At 48.9% G+C, this 20,303-nt stretch overlaps 1 protein-coding gene across 6 annotated transcripts in view; it reads left to right on the top strand.

Moving 5' to 3' along the window:
- DGCR2 (DiGeorge syndrome critical region gene 2) overlaps nt 1–20,303 on the top strand; it is an 85,585-nt gene that overhangs the window by 41,617 nt on the left and 23,665 nt on the right. For 3 of the 6 annotated variants that reach the window (XM_055253618.2, XM_055253621.2, XM_063623354.1), the window contains 3 exons: nt 11,039–11,164; nt 14,168–14,378; nt 15,945–16,021. In XM_055253618.2, coding sequence (XP_055109593.1) covers nt 11,039–11,164; nt 14,168–14,378; nt 15,945–16,021 — 414 coding nt within the window. Of the gene's footprint in view, nt 1–11,038; nt 11,165–14,158; nt 14,379–15,944; nt 16,022–20,303 lie in introns of all 6 variants that reach the window. The other 3 variants (XM_055253620.2, XM_055253617.2, XM_055253622.2) reach the window with 2 other exon arrangements.

The following is a 20,303-nucleotide window of genomic DNA, read 5'->3' on the forward strand; positions in this document are numbered from 1 at the left end:
TAGATGGAATAACTTTATAGAAGCTCTGGAAAACAGTCAGAGGTTTCTTAGCCTAGCTAAGAAAATGCCTAATGAAGAAAAAGCCACATTCAAAATAGAGATTGAGTATCCCTTAACTGAAATGTTTGGGACCAGAAGTGTTTTGGATTTTGGATTTTTTTCTGATTTTGGAATATTTGCATTATACTTACCAGTTGAACACCCCCAGTACGAAATGCTCCAATGAGCATTTCCTTTGAGTACAACGTTGGCTGGCACTCAAGAGTTTTGGATTTTGGGCTGGGCTCATACCTGTCATCTCAGTGCTTTGGGAGTTCAAGGTGGGAGGATTACTTGATGCCAGGATTGTAAGAGAATACTGTTAAGAATTGTACATTAACAAATTGCTTAACCTAAATGAAACGGACACATTCCTAGAAACATACAACCTGCCAAGACTGAATCATGAAGAAATAGAAAATCTGAATAGGACTATAATTAATAAGGAGATTGAATCAGTAATCAAAAACCTCTCAACAAAGAAAAGTCCTGAACCACATGGCTTCACTGATGAATTCTCCAAACATTTAAAGAAGAATTAACATCAGTCCTTCTCAAGTGAATTCGTTCTGTGACTCTAACATGCCCTGATACCAAAGCCAGACAATAATACTACTAGAAAATTACAGACCAATATCCTTTGTGAATATTGATGCAAAATCCTCAACAAAATACTAGCAAAACCAAGTTAACCAAGTTTAGCAGTCTATCAAAAGGCTGGGACCAAGTGTAATGCAAGGATGTCTCAGCAAACTAAAATCAATCAGTGGTCAAAGACTGAAAGCTTTTTCCGCTAAGATCAGAGACAAGACAAGATGTCTGCTTTCACCACTTTTATTCACCATAGTATTGGAGTTAATTGCCCACAGTAATGAATCAAGAAGAGAAAGCCGTCAAAATTGGAAAGGGAGAAGTAAAGTTATCCCTGTTTGTATGTGTGACGACATGATTTTATATATAAAAACCTTAAAGATTTCACAGAAATGTGGTTAGAACTAATAAATGAATTCAGCAAAATTGCAGGACACAAAGTCAAAACACAAAATCAGTTGTATTTATATTTATGTACACTAACTCAGCTATCTGAAGAGGAAATTAAGAAAATAATTCCATTTACAGTAATAGTACAAAGAATAAAATACAGATATTCCTCAACTTATAACAGATTTATGTCTTAAACCTATTGTAAAGTCGAAAAATTTTTTAGTCAAATTATCATAAGTTGGAGGTCTATCTGTACTTAAGAATATTCTTAAGTACACATGAAAGACTTAAAACACTGACAACTACAAAATGTTAAAAGAAATTAAAGAAGACACTGGGCGCGGTAGCTCACACCTGTAATCCCAGCATTTTGGGAGGCCAAGGCGGGTGGATCACTTGAGGTCAGGAGTTCAGGACCAGCCTGGCCAACATGGCGAAACCTTGTCTTGGCTAAAAATACAAAAATTAGCTGGATGTGGTGAGGTGCACCTGTAGTCCCAGCTACTCAGGAGGCTGGGGCAGAAGAATTGCTTGAACCCAGAAGGTGAAGATTGCAGTAAGCTGAGATTGCACCACTGCACTCCAGCCTGGGTGACCGAGTGAGACACTGTCTCAAAAAAAAAAAAAAAAAAAAAAAAAAAGACAAAAATAAATGGAGAGATGTTCCATGCTCATGGACTGCAAGACGTAAGATGTGACTATTACCTAAAGCAATCTACAGATTCAATCCCTATTAAAATGCCAACAAGTTTTTTTTTTTGCTGAAATAGAAAAATTTATCCTAACGTTCATAGAATCTCAGCAGACTCCAAAGAGCCAGAACAGTCTTGAAAAAGAAGAAGAAATATGAAAGCTTCATAATTCCTGACTTTAAACCTTACTACAAAGCTGCAGTAATCAAAACATTGTAGTACTGGTATAAAGACAGACGTATAGACCAATGGAATAGAATACAGAGCCTTAGCAATAAGTCCTTGCATACAGTGGTCAAATTATTTTCCACAAGGATGCCATTACCATTCAGTGAGGGAAAAAGTGTCTCTTTTGTGCTAGGAAAACTGGACATACAAATCAAAAGAATAAAGTTAGACCCTTAGCTAATGATATACAAAACTTAACCCAAAATGGATCAGGCTTAAACTTAAGACCTTAAACTATAAAATTCCTAGAAAAACAGAATAAAGTCTTCATGACATTGGATTTGGCAATGATTTCTTACATAAGACACTAAAATCACAGTCAACAAAAGAAACAATAGATAAATTAGGCTACATCAAAATTTAAAACTTCTATTAATTAAAAGAAACATTCAACAGAGTGAAAAGGCAGCCTATGGAATGGAAAACATTTGAAACTCGTATCTGGTAAGGGTTAATATTTAAAACATAAAAAGAACTCCCACAGCTCAATAATAATAAATATCCTGGTTAAAAAATGTGCAAAGGACTGGGCGCGGCAGCTCACGCCTGTAATCCCAGCACTTTGGGAGGCCGAGGTGGGCGGATCACAAGGTCAGGAGATCGAGACCACCCTGGCTAACACGGCGAAACCCCGTCTCTACTAAAAAACACAACAAATTAGCCAGGCGTGGTGGCGGGCGCCTGTAGTCCCAGCTACTTGGGAGGCTGAGGCAGGAGAATGGCGTGAACCCTGGAGGCAGAGCTTGCAGTGAGCTGAGATCACACCACTGCACTCCAGACGGAGAGAGAGCGAGACTCCGTCTCAAAAAAAAGAAAAAAAGTGCAAAGGACTTGAGTAGACATTTCTCCAAAGAAGATAAACAAATGACTGATTAGCACATTAATGATTAGAGAAATGCAAATCAAAACAGCAGTGAAATAGCTCACAGCCATTAGATGTCTGCTGTTGAACAGGAAATGACAAGTGTTGACGAGGATTTAGAGAAAGTGGAATCCCTCTGCAGTGTTGTTAGGAATGGGAACTGGTGCAGCTACTAAAACAGTATGACAGTGCCACCCAAATTAAAAGTAGAATTACCGGCCAGGTGCGGTGGCTCACGCCTGTAATACCAACACTTTGGGAGGCCAAGGTGGGCAGATGAGGAGGTCAGGAGATCGAGACCATCCTGGCTAACACGGTGAAATCCATCTCTACTAAAAATACAAAAATTAGCCGGGCGTCATGGCGCACGCCTGTAATTTCAGCTACTGGGGAGGCTGAGGCAGGAGAATTGCTTGAGCCTGGGAGACGGAGGTTGCAGTGAGCCGAGATCATGCCACTGCACTCCAGCTTGGGCGACAGAGCGAGACTGTCTCAAAAAATAAAATAAAAGTAGAATTACCATACGACTTAGCAGTTCGACTCAAAAGAATTGGAAGCAGGGGCTTGAAGAGAGATTTGTACACCCAAGTTCATAGCAGCATTACTCACAGTAGCCAAAAGGTGGAAGCAACCCAAGTGTCCATTCACAAATGAATGGATCAACAACTAGGTAGTCTATCCATCGAGTGGAATATGGTTTACCTTAAAAGGAAGGAATTCTGACACATGGTACAGCGTGGATGGACTTTGAGGATATTATGCTCAGTGAAATAAGCCTGTCACAAAATAACAAATGCTGTATGTTTCCATTTAGATGTGCTATCAAGATACTCAAATGCATAGATACAGGAAGTAGAATTGTGGTTGCCAGGGGCTGGGAGGAGAGAAAAATTGGGAGGTAATGTTTAATGGATACGGAGTTCGTTTGGTAAGATGAAAAGAAGTTCTGGAGATGGATGGTGGTGATGGTTATGGAACTAATGTGAAGGTACTCAATAATGCCACTTAACTGTACACTCTTTTTTTTTTTTTTTTTTTGAGACAGAGTCTTGCTCTGTGGCCCAGGCTGGAGTGCAGTGGTATGATCTCGGCTCACTGTAAGCTCCACCTCCCAGGTTCACGCCATTGTCCTGCCTCAGCCTCCCGAGTAGCTGGGACTACAGGTGCCCACCACCACGCCCGGCTGATTTTCACCATGCCCGACGAATTTTTTGTATTTTTAGTAGAGACGGGGTTTCACTGTGTTAGCCAGGATGGTCTCGATCTCCTGACCTCGTGATCTGCCTGCCTCGGCCTCCCAAAGTGCTGGGATTACAGGTGTGAGCCACCGCGCCCGGCCCAACTACAGTGGTTAAAAATGAGTTCAGAAAATCCAATATCTGATTAATACAAATTCCTTAAAAGAAAATAGAGGAGATGGGGGAGGAGGGAATTAGCAAGGAAGTTACATAAGAAAATTTCCCAGAAATGAAAGATTGCATCCTTGGATTGGAAGGGACTGGCACAATAATTTAAAAAAGGCCTGTACAGATTACCTCCTTGTGCAGCTGCAGCATGTTGGTAATGCAGAGGACATCAAACCCTCTAGCGGGAAACCTGGGTCACAATGAAAGGATCAGGAATCACAGCAGTAGAAGCCTCAGCGGCAGCTCTGATGTAAAAAAAAAGGTGGGGTGGGGCCTCCCAGATCTGAAGAGGAACTGATTTTGATTGTCTACTTCAAATTTTTAGTTTTATCTTTATTCAAGTTACTTATGCATACAATTTGAATATTCAAATGGTTCTGTCTTTTTTTTTTTAATAGCAAACCCAATGAACCCCTTTAATTTTCAAGGCAAACATTATTTTAGCTGTTTCATTTGGTATTTATCTGTGTGTCTTTAAATTCCGTGGTTTTAGGCATTCTCTGCTGGTTCTTCCCTAAGCCTGGTGGGTGAGTCTGGGCCCTGTGCTTTGTGAGGTCTTGCCTGCTTTCAGTGCTGCTCCTAGCTGGGCCATGCAGGAGCACTCCATTTCCTTTTTGTTGGCACAACATTTTGTTTTCACTTTTTTTTTTTCATCTTGCTCTGTGGCCCAGGCTGGAGTGGAGTGGCGCGATCTCAGCTCACTGCAACCTCCCAGGCTCAATCGATTCTCCTGCCTCAGCCTCCTGAGTAGCCGGGATTACAGGCGCATGCCACCACACCTGGCTAATTTTTGTATTTTTTAGTAGAGACAGGGTTTCACCACGTTGGCCAGGCTAGTTTCAAACTCCTGACCTTAAGTGATCGCGTACCTCGGCCTCCCAAAGTGCTGGGATTACAGGCGTGAGCCACCGTGCCCAGCCATGTTTAACTTTTTAAGAAATTGCCAAAACGTTTTCCAGTTTGGTGTGAATCTTGTAGATTCATATATATCTTTTCTTTTTAAGTACCTAGAAGTCCCTCTTTCCTGATGTCCCCTCAGTTGCAGATCTCTATCAGTCAGAGTTCTTTGGCCCCTCCTTTCCCAGACGCCCCTGGTGGTCCTCGCCTGTCAGTGCTGCTGGGCCAGCTTCCGCCTTCACCGTCAGTGTGGGAGAATCAGTCACTCTCACTTGTGTGTCTCCTTCTGTTGGGACCTCTGGTGTTTGGTTTTTATATCTTTCCTGTTTTGTTTTATTCCTTCATTTTAGTGGAGTACTGCCCCACTTATGTGGAAAAGGAACATGGGAGACAAAGGTTTGTGTTTCCTTGTTTGCATGTCTGAAGTGTCTTTGTTTTACCTTTGCACATAAGTTTGGCTAGTTTTAGAATCATAAGCTAGAAATATTTTTTCCCATAATTTTGAAGGTTAAGCTTACTCCATTTTTACTCCAACACCAGTGTTGGTGGTGACATAATTTTTGATTCTTCGAACATAACTTGTTTCCTTCCTGGAAATTTTGAGTGTCTTTTGAACCATTGCACTACCTCCTCAGTGGGTCTTTTCATCTTAGACTCATGCCTTACAGCTTAGGGAAAGGGGTCACTTTCCTGTTCTCTGTTCTATTCTGTTTTCTTCCCTGTTGCCTTTTTCTGGAACTCTTTATTATTGGGAATTGGAGCTCTTGGATTGATTCCCAGTTTTTGTTTTCTCCTCTGCAGTTTCCCATCTCTTTGATTATTTTACTTCTAGTAGGTTTCTATAACTTCTGCCAAATCTTTTATGAGTTTTCATGTTTGCTGTCATGTGTTCAGTTTTTTTTTTTTTTTGAGACAGGTCTCACTCTCACTCAGGCTGGAGTGCACTAGTGTGGTCATAGCTCATTGTAGCCTCAAACAGCTAGGCTCAAGCAGTCCTCTTGTGTCATCCTCCTGAGTAGCTGGGACTATAGGTGTATGCCACTGTGCCCAGCTAATTACTTTTATTTTTATTTTTCATAGAGACAGGGTCTCGCTGTGTTGCCCAGGCTGGTCTGCAACTCCTGGCCTCAAGCAATCCTCCTGCCTCAGCCTCCCAAAGTGTTGGGATTACAGGTGTGAGCCACTGCACCTGGCCTCCTGTTCATTTGTACAAGAACATTTTCAGAGGCGAGTAATGATGGATAGTGTTGTCTGCATTTTCTTTTTTTTCTTTTAATTTTATTTATTTATTTTTTAGAGTCTTGCTCTGTTGCCAGGCTGGAGTGCAGTGGTGCGATCTCAGCTCACTGCAACCTCCGCCTCCTGGGTTCAAGCGATCCTGTTGCTTCAGCCTCCCGAGTAGTTGGGACTACAGGCGCGTGCCACCACGCCCAGCTAATTTTTTGCATTTTTGGTAGAGATGGGGTTTCACCATGTTGGCCAGGATGGTCTTGATTTCTTGACCTGGTGATCTGCCCACTTCGGCCTCCCAAAGTGCTGGGATGACAGGCGTGAGGCACCGCGCCCAGCCCATGCTTCTTCTTAATAGCACCCTTTTCTTGTTTCATGAGTACAGTAGAACCTCTCACTCTGAGGATGTTAATGGCCTGTTTTTGGTTTTAACTTTTTGTCTCTGTACTTGTTTCTTCTGTGCTATTTTCCTCTGTGGTTTTGGTCTCTGCCTCAGAGGTTTGGTGGTCCTTGCCTTTCTGCTCTGTGTGGCTGAGGGACTTGAAGCTCTGTGCACATGGGCCTCCCTGGAGGGTGAACCAGCTGGGTATGTTTCACTGGGAATCTCCTCCTGTTGGGGACTTTCTTCTTGACCTGGTCAGATTTTTTCCATAAAGGACCATTTCCTATCTGCCTGGAGCCTGGGGTTCTGAGAGCTTAGTGGAAGAAAAATGGCGATGGGGAATCTGTCCTCTCTTCCCTGAGTAAAGAACCCTGATTTTCAGCTGAACTAGTGTCCCCTAACCCAGACACCACCTGTTTTATCTTCTTACCAGTTAACTCTTGATTTGTTTACTGCTTGAGTTGTGGGAGGAATCTGGGTGTGTCCACCTGCCTTGTCCCTGCCTCCACCTTTTAATATGAGTAATTTCAGATCTATAGAAAAGTCACAAGAATAGTGCAATAGACACTCCTGCAGCCTTTATCTGGGTTCACCAGCTGATAGTGTCCTGCCGCACCTTTACCCGGGTTCACCTGCTGCAGTTGCTCTTTGTGTTTTTCTTCTGAACCCTTTGAGAGGTTACAGATATTATGACATTCTACCCCTAAATACTATCATCGAAAAACAAGAACAATCCTCTACAGAAGCCTTTGCACATGCAATAAATTTACTATAGTACTATTCTGTATAATCCATATTCAGACTCTTTTCATTATCCCCAGAACATCCTTTACAGGTTTCTTTCCCCTTTTAATTCAAGATTTATTCAAGGATTATGTAAGTATGTTATTGCTGTATTGCTTTGTTCTTTAATCTCGAAGTGTTCCCAGCCCTCTTTTGCAGGGGGCTTTGGGCGTCTTTCATGACATTGCTGTATTTGAAGAGTCCAGGTCAGTTGTTCTGTAGAATGGCCTTCAATTTGGACTTGTCTCTTTCTTCAGGATTAGCTTCAGGTGATACTTTTTTTTTTTAGGTAGCAATACTATGTAAGTCATAAATTATCAAATCATGAGGCCCAAGGTCATTTTGTCTCATTATTGCTGATGTTAAGTTTGATCACTATTGTGAATATTTCTTTCCCTTTTTGTGTCAAAAAGTAATTTGTGAATAAATAGTCTGTGGAGTGGTATTCTAGATGTTCTCCCTGATTCTGTTTCCTTGTTGAACTTGCTCTCCAGTGTGTTCCTGTGCTGGGGAAGCAGCAGCCTGGCACTCCAGTGGTGCTGGAGGCAGGAGGGGCACATGTGCTCCGAGCTGCACAGGTCATGGGGCCCAGAGTCGGAGCAGATGTGGCTCTGGGTGCTACAGTGACCCCTGCACCAGGTTCCCAGCTAGGCTGTGAGGCAGGGCTGCTCGGGTCCCGGGTGGAGGTGGAAGGGGCCAGCTTACCAAAGGCTGGCCCTCCGCAGGAAGAGGGACATTCTCTACTGTCAGAGGCAGGCCTGAGAGGTCTGTAAGTGTTCTGTCCTGTGCTATGCACATTCCCCAGCCTGGCCCCCAGACTCTCCCCCAGGACACTGTCTGACATCAGCATCATCTTGACAACCAAGCCCTTCCCCTTCTTGCTGGCAAAGGCCTGTGTCTGTGCTGGCAGGTTTCCATGGTGGGCCCAGAATGGGCATTGAATAAACGTGGGGGTGAGGGGATGAATGTGAGCATTTGGATATGAAGATGCATGATGGAAAAAAGAAAGGGCTCACAATTGCCACCTGAACCCAGAGAAGCCTGCTCAGCAGAGTAGTGTCCTTTATCACCATTTGGCTTTCTGGTTACGTTTCGGAAATATTTCACCTGGTCTCCCACCAGGGGGCAGATGGCTTCACTCAGTCAATATGCAATATGGTCTTTGGCGCCCATGTGACCTGGCTGCACTCTCCCTCTGTTACCTCTTCTTTCTCTTCCCTTTCCTTTGCCCTCAATTCATCTTGTCTTTCTGTGAGCAATTTTACCAGGTACTGTGCTTGGCTTGGGGAAAAGGCCAGGATACAAAGGGGAGCCACAGGTCTTGCCCATTTGAGCAGAGGGAGATGTTGAATTTAAGTTCAGTGACATTCTCCAGCCACACCCAGGCCTGGCCTCAGGTTTGTCCCAGATATGTCTGCCTTTGCCCTTTGCCAAAGCTGCTGCATCTGCCAGGAAGCCCCTCTGTTCTTTCTCAGCTTCCAGTCTCAGGCCCAGCTCCTCAGAAGCTCAGGTGGCTCTTCCCTTCTCCACCAAGTGCTGATGCCCCATCCCAGTGGCTGCATCCCTGCATCAGAGCTACCAGTGAGTCTGTGCGTCGGGTCTCCTACCCAGAGTGTCGGGTGCTGCAGGTAGCATGGCTCAGGACATGGGACCAGTCCTAAAGAGCTGATGGTCCCCCAGTACTGCGTGTTTACAGCATCAGGCCTGTCGTGGTGCCAGTTACTGTCCCACACTGAGGTCCTTAGGTTGTATTTTGGGGTGGTAAAGTACCCCAAAGGCACCTCTACCAAAAAACACAAGCCTTGAAGATGCTTCTCCCTTTGAGGTCTTCACTTTGTGTTGAAGGTATCTCAGACACAGGTAGCATATTTTGTATTTTAGTGATTCCCAGTTGAATAGCAACCCATCCCCATCACATGCCTGACAGGAACTATGGAACTGTGCTTATTGAGTACTGAGTGAGTATCCTGAGTCTCAGAAATAGGACTACATACAGACTTGTGTATAAGGTGTTTAAGGGAGCCTTTTGTAGAATAATGAAAAAAATGCAAACAGCCTAACCTCAAACCATAGAGATTATGGGAACGAAAGAAATCCATTCGTGGAATACTATGCAGCCATCAAAAGTCATGTTCCTAAGCCCATTTAAAAATATAGAACGTTGTTTATAGTCTTAAGCTTACAAAGCAAGTCGTGAAATGGAGGGTCTGATGTGACCCAGTATTCGTAAAGATTTGTGTAGAAAAGAGACTTGGTGAGGGGGCAGATGCTCACATAGTTCAGTACGGCCTTTGTTGTTTATTGTCTTTTCAAACTTTTGTATTTTTCAAGCATTTCACATTGAATGTTTGTTACTTTATCATGAGAAAAAAAGCATGTGGATTTTTTATTAAATAAAAACCATTGCAAAGTCTATGACACTAGCAGAACCAACCTGCTGGAGAGGGGCTTGTCAGGTGGGGCTGACTGCCGGCTCAGGTTCAGGGAAGGAGGCTTTGCAGGAGGCCTCCTAACCCTCCCTGTGACCTCCTTTTGGGAGCCGAGGCCCCACTCAGCCATCTGCAGCCAGAGTGCACTTGCTGGCAGGCGTCTGTCTGTGTGCAGCCTTGCAGACCAAGTTTGTTTCTCATCTGACCTGACCTTGTACCTGATGCCCTTCATGACGCATCAAGGTACACCTGTACAGACACAGTGGGAGGTGGGCGGGCCCATGAGGGCCCTCTCCCCTGCACCATGGCCTTGGGTAAGTCACTCCCCTTCTCTGAGTCTGCCCCTCACCTTGTGAGACAGGAGGAGCGTGGTTCTCCTTTTTCACAAGGGGATTGGAGGACAAGAGAGTGTGTGTGGGTGGAAGGACTGGTGTGCAAATTACTATTAGATCATGCTGCATAAAACTATAGTTATTTCCTCATCTTCAGCTGCCTGTTCACACCTTCTAGCCATGCACCGAGACCTGCTGCACGCCAGGGCCTGTGCCAAGCACCAAAGAGCCAGACAGGAACATACTGAGGTCCTGGCCTGGAGGCCTTCACAGCCATGGGGGACCAGCAGGCAGGGGGACAGACAGGCAGCTCAGGCCCCAGGACAAGGGCTGCAGAGGAAGGTTGCACACGTGGTCTCCTTCATACTGGGAGAGAAGGCCCTCAAGGAAGGGGCAGGGGCAGCCTGGGCTCTGGAGAGAACTCTTTCATGGGCCATCCCCACGGGGCTGGAGCTGCTGAGGGATTTTAATTTCTGCAGGACCGTTTGCTGTGCTAGCAATGACCTGTTAGAAAATGCAATGAAGAGGGCCTCCATTTCACAGTAGTAACTTAGAAAACAAAAACTGCCAAGGCATAATTTTAATAAGAAGCACACGGGACCCATTTGATGCGAGCAGCAGTGTTTCATAGAGCTCTAAAGAAAGCCTGCATTGCCGGACTCTGTGCTACAGGCCCCCACTCCGGCCTTGCAGCCCTGAGTAGGCTGAACCATGCTGGCCAGGGAGGCTGCGACTGCACAGGCAGGACTCACAGCACACATCTTTTGCTTTCAGAAGTGACCGGGGAGGCACGTCCTCACCATGGGAAGGAGGCTGTGGATCCGCGGCAGGGGCGGGCCAGAGGAGGCGACCCTACGCACTTCCACGCGGTGAACGTGGCGCAGCCCGTTCGCTTCAGCAGTAAGTTGCAGACCTGCCCTTACTGGGACACTGGGGAGTGCAAGCCTGACACAACCCCTGCCTCTCCAGCACTACTGTGCTGCGTGAGGGGTTTCTCAAAGCAGCCCTTGGAGACCAGTGAGGAGAATGAATGAGGCTGCATGATGACCCACCCGCAGTCACCCAGCTCTGGAGTGGTGGTATGTGACTCAAGGCCCTGGGAAGTCAGCCGCTCTGAAGCCAGGCTGCTTGTTCTCACAAAGTGACTGCTTTTCAGGGCCAGAAGGCACTGGCCCTTGGAAATTCCAAAGTTGTATTATTCCCTTTTATAAATGGAGAAACCAGCTCTGAGTTTAGGTAGTACAGTGATAGAATGGGAAGGCTTGACTCCTTATTTATTTATTTATTTATTTAGACACAGAGTCTCACGCTTGTCACCCAGGCTGGAGTGCAGTGGCGCAATCTCAGCTTACTGAAACCTCCGCCTTCCAGGTTAAGTGATTCTCCTGTCTCAGCCTCCCGTGTAGCTGGGATTACAGGCACGTGCCATCACGCCCGGCTAATTTTTGTATTTTTAGTAGAGACCGGGTTTCACCATGTTGACCAGGCTGATCTCGAACTCTTGACCTGAGGTGATCCACCCACCTCAGCCTCCCAAAGTGTTGGGATTACAGGCATGAGCCACTGTGCCCGGGCATTTTAAGAAAATTTTTTAAGGTGATTAGTTATTTAATAAATTACCTATGACACTGAAATTTTAAAGGGGCATAAGATCATCAACGAAGGTTGAGGGGAGGAAAAACCACCACTGAAACGGCCCTGAGCAGACCCTCTCAGGCACGAGGTGCCCAGGTACGCCGAGCAGTGGCTGTGGGCCAGGCAGGACTGATACTGGCTGGGCCTGCTGCCCTGCCTTGGGCCTGTCTGCTTGTGTTACTCCTCAGCCCCCAGACTCTCAGCACTGGGGAGCACCTCAGAGGTGACCAGGTCTGCTTCTGGCAGAACCCCCACCAACCCTGGGTGGCCAGAGTGGGGCCAGGTGTTTCCAGGTGGTCACGCATGTCAGTGCAGCTGGAGCAGGGCTGGACATGTCCTGGTGATGCACTTTGTCCCCGGCCTGTGCCCACAGCCCGAAGGGGTCCCCACAGTGGAAGCGTGGTACACAGGCTTGGTGTGTGAAGACACTGAGGCTGAGAGGCCACCTGTAGGGAAGGGGCAGTTCACAGTGCAGCCCCAGGGGGTCCTGATGCTCAGCTCCATGTTCTTCCTTCCCCTTGCCTGTCTGTTCAGTTTTGAACAGGCAGCACTTCTGCCTGGGTAGTAAGCGACTCCACCAAGTTCAGAACATAAAGAAGATGAGTCAGTGCACAGGAGCGCTTCCTCCCTCCATGCCCCAGCCAGCTGGCTCCCATCCTGGGATGTCTCCTTCCCTCCATGCCTCAGCCAGCTTCCCTCCCTACAGGGCTTCCTCTCACCTTGCCTGAGATAGGGGCCTGGCCTCTGCCTGCCTCGGTGTCCTCACCTCTCCATGGAGACGATGCAGAGCCCCTGCGGGGCATGTGGTCAGGCTGCATGCATTGGTGTGGCACCCAGGAAACACGCAATGAATGTGCAACACACCTTCTCGAGAGCTGATGCCTTGGGGTTTTTTATTGTTGTTTTGTTTTTTGTTTGTTTTTGAGACAGGGCCTCACTCTGTCACCCAGGCTAGAGTGCAGTGGCACACTTTTGGCTCACTGCAGGCAGTCTGCCTTTTGAGCTCAAGTGATCCTCCAACCTCAGCCTCCCGAGTAGCTGGGACTACAGGTGTGCCCCACCACACCTGGCTAATTTTTTGTATTTTCGGTAGATAGGGGGTTTCGCCATGTTGCCCAGGCTGGTCTCAAGCTCCTGAGCTCAAGCAGTCTGCCCACCTCGGCCTCCCAAAATGTTGGAATTACAGGCGTGAGCCACTGTTGCCAGCCCTCTGATTCCTTGTCTGCACCTAAAGAGCTTCTTTGCACACTCAGGTATACCCTTCACGGTGAGCAGATCGTGCTGTCCAGCTGTGGCCATGCTTAGGGGCCAGGGGTGCCCCACTTTTTCTGTAATCTATATGTCTTTGTGAAGAAGTCACACACACACACATGCTTACATAATAAATACATGGGGATACGTCTCTAGAAGTTTTACTAGTGCCACAAGACATAGATGCACTTTAAAAAGGGCGTTTTTAATTTTACAACTGGCTTTGCTAAAAATTGTCACTCTTCTCCAGTGTACTAATATGAGGTACCCAACATTTGAAGGTTAAAGATTCTATAAAACAGGTCACTGGTGTTACCTAAGGTGAGCTGTAAATTACCAGGCATTCTGTTGTGTGGGTGTAGGAGTCGGAAGTGATGGGTGGAGGAAGTGAGAAGACGCTGGCCAGACTCATTGGTACGCAGGTGCTGGCTGGCTCCTCAGCTTTGCCAGCTGTGGCATTGCCCACACCTTATTTTTTTCGCCTGTGGGAGGCAGGGGCAGGTCACACAGTGTCATGGCTCTCCCAGCTGTTACCCTTTGAGCTGCTGTTTTAGTGGAGGGTTGGCCAGCCCCCACTGCAAATGCTCATGTAAGTAGAAAAGGGAGAGAGGGGAGTGGGCTAGCTGGCAGCAGAGGCCAGGAGAGCTGGGCATTGGAAGCAGGGCCCAAAGTGGGAGCATGGGAGTTGTGCTGTGTTGTTAACCCAGAGAATGAAATCCGCTTTACAAGACTTAATTCAGCAGCCGTTCTTGACTAGTGAATAAATTAAAAGATCTTATAGAAATGAGAGGAGTCACCAAATGTACTTGTATCATTGAATCTGTGTTTTAGAGAAACTTGAGCATTTCTGCAATGTGGTTTCAGAAGTAGAGCTTGTCCTCTTGAGCCTCAGTTTCCCCACTTCTCTAGGGTGATTTACAAGATGTGCCTGTCCCTGATGGAGCACGTATAATTTCCATTTTGGAGCTGGATCCTAACTTGGGGGACAACTCCCCTTCTGTCCTTTATGTTTCCTAGGGAAGTGCCCGACAGGGTGGCACCACTACGAAGGCACGGCCAGCTGCTACAGGGTCTACCTGAGCGGGGAGAACTACTGGGATGCCGCGCAGACCTGCCAGCGCCTGAATGGCTCTCTCGCCACCTTCTCCACCGACCAGGAGCTGCGCTTTGTCCTGGCCCAGGAATGGGACCAGCCTGAGCGGAGCTTTGGTTGGAAGGACCAGCGCAAGTGAGTCCTGGATTGGGGACCTGAGGGGCCTGGAGTCAGAGTCTGATGACTACTGAGCACATGGCCTCTGACCACTCAGTAAACTCCTGGGGCACAGCTGGCAGACAACAGGTTGGGAAGACCAGCCTCACCCACTGGAAGCCCAGGAAATCCATGGGTAGGAATGTGCATCGAGATAGGTGGAGGGTCCTGGGAGCAGGGGCAGGCTGGACTCTGCTGCTACTTTGTGGGACTGTGGGGCAGCCCCTTTCTTTGGTCCCCCTCTCTGTGTACAACTGCAGTTGCTGAGGGCAGGCAGGGGGCTGGGGGTGCTGGCTTGCGTGGGGAGAGCTGCTTGGTGTGGGGCTTCGTGGGCCTGGTGCGAGGGGTGTGCAGTAGGTGGGGGTTCCCCCCGAGAAAGCAAGGGGGCCTTCGCTTCACGACCCAAGCTGGGTTTTGACTCCACAGTTATGCCCTGTGAGAGTTTGGCAAATCACAAGACGGAGTTGTTTTTCCTTCTGCAGCTACAAAGGGAGGAAACTAACTCTTAGCTCACAGGTTGTTGTACTGACCCCATGAGGACAGGCCTGTGAGTCCAGTGGAGAAGCAAGAGGGCATAGCCCAGAGGGCAGGGCAGCCCCATCTCTGAGGACAGCCTTGTGGTTGCACAGCATAGGCCAAGGGCAGAGTGTGCCATCCCTGGGCTCCTGCCATGTGGGGAGACCTGCTGATGGGCATCTCCAGGCTTGGGGCTGGAAAGCTGGGCCAAGGGGCACGGACTAGGCAGGAGCTTATGGCGGTCAGCAGATCCCAGTGCAAGGTCCCTTCAGTGCTAGGCCTGCGTGCTCAGGAGCAGGCTGCAGGCCTGAGGTGGGCTGGCTCTGAGCAGGAAACCATGCAGGTGTTTTCAGCCTCCGTGGTAGTGGATATTTGCAGGGGCTTATGTCTTTATTGAGATGCAGTTCACATGCCATGAAACTCACCCCTGTGGAGTGCCCTGTTCTGTGGTTTTAGCATAGTCACAGAGTTGTATTCATGGGGTTTCATGTCTACCAAGAATAAGATTGTTCTTGCTTAAATTGTGAAAGCTTTACCGGTTTAGCTCATAGAAACGGTCTTGGCAAGAGTTCCCTGAGATAAAACTTTTCCTGCCCTGTGAACTTTCTTATTTTGAATTTTAATGCATTCTAACATGAGTGTCTCATGTTAGAAGCTCGGTGTTTTGGAGGTCAGTATAGCTATTAAAAAACAGTCCCAGCACTTTGGGAAGCCGAGGCGGGTGGGTCACGAGGTCAGGAGATTGAGACCATCCTGGCCAATATGGTGAAACCCATCTCTACTAAAAAAAAAAATACAAAAATTAGCTGGGTGTGGTGGTGTGTGCCTGTAATCCCATCTACTTGGGAGGCTGAGGCAGGAGAATTGCTTGAACCAGGAAGTCAAGTTGCAGTAAGCCAAGATCGCACCACTGCACTCCAGCCTGGTGACAGAGTGAGACTCCATCTCAGAAACAAAAAACAACACAGTCATTGATGGCTGCATCCCTCCTGCCGCTGAGATCTCTGTCTCTGTCTCTGTGCCCTGCAGGTTGTGGGTTGGCTATCAGTATGTTATCACCGGCCGGAACCGCTCCTTGGAAGGTCGCTGGGAGGTGGCATTCAAAGGTGAGCCCTTCTGGTGTGTGGGAGTGTTTGAAGCTGGGCAGAGTCACCCTGATTCGGGGCCTCCCCTCCTCCCTCTCACCCAGTGCTGCCTGGCCTGTAGGGGTGCTGTGCAGGGGACATAGAGAGGGTGAGCCCTAGTTGCAGGGAGGGCTGCGGTCATGGGGCCAGTGCAGCCTGCAGGTCAGGCCCTGCATCATTGGGCTGTGGCTGTCTCTGGAACCCACTGTTGCATCTCACTTTGGCCAGCTTTCTAGATTGTCCCCCGCCTCCTTTTGAAGTTAAGGACCTTGGAGTGTAAAAATGAGCATGCAGAGTGTGCCCCTGGCAGACTGGAGGGGAGGACAAGCTTGCCAGGACAAAGAAGGTCAGACGCAGAATCCAGACCTGAAGGAAACTATCAGGCAGATAGACTTAGAGAGAGAATGAGTGTGCATGTGTGTGTGTGTGTGCAAAGATTTTATGCCAAGCTGCTTGGAAATACCAAGACGATGTAAAGGAAACATGGCTGCTGTTTCCTTTACATTCCCTGGGCTTGGACTTGGCTTGCCCTTCCTGTCCCATTGCCCTGGCACTGGCGAGCTCCTCCTGGACATAGTCCAGCAGTGCCTTCTCCAGCTGCCGCCAGGGCCACACTCCCTCACCCTGCCCCTTGCCTGTCTGTTGGGCTGTACTTTGTGCCTGTGGCTTGAGCTAGGATTTGGGTTCTTTTCATAAACACATCCCTGTCCTGCTGTTGATGTCTTAAGTATCTCTAAGGACAAATGAGGAGTGATGGGCCTGGGGACAGGGTTGAAAAGGGTCAAGGCCTGGGTGGCTGGCTTCCCTGGAGAAAAGAGGGCCCCACAGAGGCGGGGCCATACCTGGCTGCTGGGACAGGGCAGGAGCAGAGGTGGGGGCTGCAGAGCCCAGCAGACTGGGGCCACACCTGCTGTCTCGCTCCTGCTCAGGACAGGTGCCACCCTGTTCTCATGACCACCAGTGCCCTCCTGAGAGCCCCAGCCACATTTGCATTCCCCAGCTTTATGAGTGCATTGTTTAGATTGCTATTGACTAATCAATGGCTTCTGGGTTTCCAGGCCCCAGAGTCAAAGTTTGCCTCATAGAGCATAATTCTCCTGGTAGCTTGTCCTCTTGACACTGGTGGTTGAAGAGAAGACATGATTCTGAGTGGGATGACAGCACATTCAGAGTTGGGGACTGGGGGCCCCATGCTTGGTGTGAGAATGGCAAGGGTCCTGGGTGGGCTTTAATGGCCAAGTGCAGCTCAGTGACTCCATTGGAGCATCAGGCAGGAGAGCGAACCTAAAATTTAGAAAAAGATTGAACACGTGTGTTGGTGCTGGCAGCTGCGGCTGGCATAGAGCTCCCTATTTGTGTGGCTCAACGTGCAAGGGGCCCCACAGCATCCCAGAGCTCCGCGGAGGTGACCATGTGCCGCTGCCTGCTTGTGCCCAGTTAAATGGATTCGGGAACTCTGTTAGTGGATTTAAATAGTGGTCACAAAACAAATAGTAACAATAATTCTTCTGCTGCAGGATAACTGGCCCTTGATGCAGCTCAACATCATAAGTGGTTCTGGCTTAAAGAGATTAAAGAAACAAAACCAAATGTGACACATGAACCTTGATGGCGTCCTAGGTTGGGAGGCTTATAAAAAACTTCCACAGGACAATTCAAGAAATGAGTGGGGACTTGTGGAAGATTCATTTTCTTAGGTGCAGCAGTAGGACTGTGGTTGTGTGGTTTTAGGAGCCAGTATCCTGGAGTCTGCAGGGGAGGGGCTCCCAGGGTGGTACGGCAGAGAGGAGCCAAGCAGCAGGGTGCGGTCAGCGCCGAGGTGGCTCAGGTGCACGCACTCCCCTCTCCATAGTGGCATCGTTTTAAAAATTCCTGTACCAAAAGCAAGCTGCAGGGTGAAGACAGTACTGGGTATAAAACAAGCTAGCAAGAGCACGTCTAGCCCAGCCCTTCTCCTGCCTGGGGACGTGGTGCAAAGCAGAGGGCTCATTGGGGTCTGAGGGGTTGGCCCCCCAAAAAATACCCAAAAAACCATGGGAAGTGGATGTAAGTCGTTTGTTATTCATTCTGAACCCTTCCCTAAGAAAATATTGTACCTGAGAATATTAGCTAATGATGGTGGGAAGGCCTCACATTAAGATGTTGAAAAATGTTTCTTTCATCTACATGTTGTCCATCTTTTCTGTGTTGTATAATATGTTCTGGATTGGGGTGTGAGTGATACCATGGTACACAGATGCTTACTACGCCCATGTGTCGGCACCCTGCACACACATTTGAAGTTGGGAGCTCGTTTCCGCAGGGCTCCTGTGCGCCTTGGTGGAGCGCTCTCCAGCCACTCCCCGAGGCCCACACCAGCCTGTGAGCCCCACCCAGGGGCCAAGACCCTGTAGGTTTGACAGCACCAGGTCATGGTGTACCCTGGAGACAGAACTGCGGCTGCTGCTGCCAGAAGACATGAGGCCAGGATTTCTGTAACATTTGTACAGAAAGATTGAAAAAATACAGATCCTTGTCTAGGGAGAATCATCCACACCGCCCCACGTGCTGCTCCCAGGGCCTTCCCATCAGCAGCAGCAGTGTGGCTTCTGTCTGGTGAGTCATACTTGATATTTACCTTAAAATATGAAAGTGAAAACAGTGTGTGTTTCATGTGTCCACATGTTGTGTCACTTGCTCATTTAAGATTACTCAGTGCCTGGCCCTCTTTTGTCCCCCATGGTGTCTCAGCACACACATTGCAGATTGGCTGAGGTCAGGAGGTGTGTGACTTAGTAGAAGCCTTCTTTTCTCCCCCAAAATCTTGTGACCAGTCCTTCATGGTCTCCGTCTTCTTCTTTCTCTGGTGCTGTACCCGAGGGATTATAGGGTGCTGCCCCCTGAGGCCAGCAGTCAGGGCTGTGGTCCTGGGCCAGCCTGTGGGACCTAGCGTTTAGAAGCCTCAGTCAGCAGTGAGGGAGGGGCCAGGCTGGCCTAGCAGCCACTGGAAGGTGCATTGTAGAGACCCTGCCCTCTGGGTGAGCTGACCATTGGTCTAGGATGGGGTCAGCTGGGGTCAGGCCACAGTTCTTGGAGGGGAAACAGCCCCTGAGTGGCGCAGCTGCCACCGTGGTGGGGCATTCGGGAGCATCTGGACAGCCCCTGGTGGGTCCGAGTGGAGGCTCATTCTGTGGCTGCGGAGGTGGCGAGACAGGAAGGCGAGGTTCTTTGAGGGCTCAGAAAAGTGAGTGAAGGTCTCCCCACCACAGGAACAATGGGGGACTTGGGGGCCGGGGAGGGTTCTCCAGGCTCGGCGAGCAGCGGCAGACATGGAGGTGGTAGTGGTTGCTCGCACATGTGGGAGAAGATGTGGTGGCAGAGGTAATCAGGTTCAGATGCCCTCGTGTATCAGTCTCGGGAACAGGGTGTCCTCCGGTGGCTGGTGACGGTCCAGCCCAAGGCTCCTGTCAGAGTCTTGCGCACACCTCATGTGTGGACGTATGGGAGGGGCACCTGGAAACTTGCTGCCACCCTGTGGAGGTGAGGACTGGATCTGCTGGGGTGGCAGGGGGTGAGGAGGAGTGTCTTGGAGGGAGGCTTGGGAGGAGGGCTCTGCACGGGGAACTGCTCCCAGTCACTCTGGTAGCCAGGGCGGCTCTGCTGACAGGGCCTTTCTGTAGGATGAGGGTCCTTCAGGAAGAGCGGGATGTTTGAGGTAAGGGGGCGTCCAGGAGGAAGTGGGAGGCCCTGGAGAAAAATCTGCAGGAGTCATCCCCAGTGCAGTATCGGGAAGCCTCCAGGCTCCTCTCACACGTTTGGAATATGTCCAGGATCTCATCACCTGGCACCAGTCTTGCAGCCCCCACCTGGATCTAACACCCAATCATCCCTCACCCGATTGTGCTCGTGGCCTCTGTCTAGTCTCCTGGCCCCAGCCCCACCGCTCCTCACACAGCTGCTGGGAGTCCTTTTCACCTCTGCTCCCTTGTTCACAGCTTTCGTTTCTCATAGAAATCACAGTTCCATCAAGGCCAGCAGCCCCTTCCCTCACTACCCTCATCACCTACCACTCCCCAGCCTCTTCTCCAGCCTCACAGGCTGCCTCGTTCGTGGCTGCCACTGTGAGCTCTTCCAGGGACGCTCCAAAGACGAACACCTGCCCGCTCTGCCAGGCTGCACCTTGGGTAGGCATGCAGTCCCTGCGTGACCAGCTCCCAGTCAGCACCTGGATGCAGAGCCACCAGCAGCCTCCCTGGGCAGGGGCGCTACACAGGTGCCCATGCAG

This window comes from Symphalangus syndactylus, chromosome 18 (assembly GCF_028878055.3).
Source record: "Symphalangus syndactylus isolate Jambi chromosome 18, NHGRI_mSymSyn1-v2.1_pri, whole genome shotgun sequence".
Taxonomy (NCBI): domain Eukaryota; kingdom Metazoa; phylum Chordata; class Mammalia; order Primates; family Hylobatidae; genus Symphalangus; species Symphalangus syndactylus.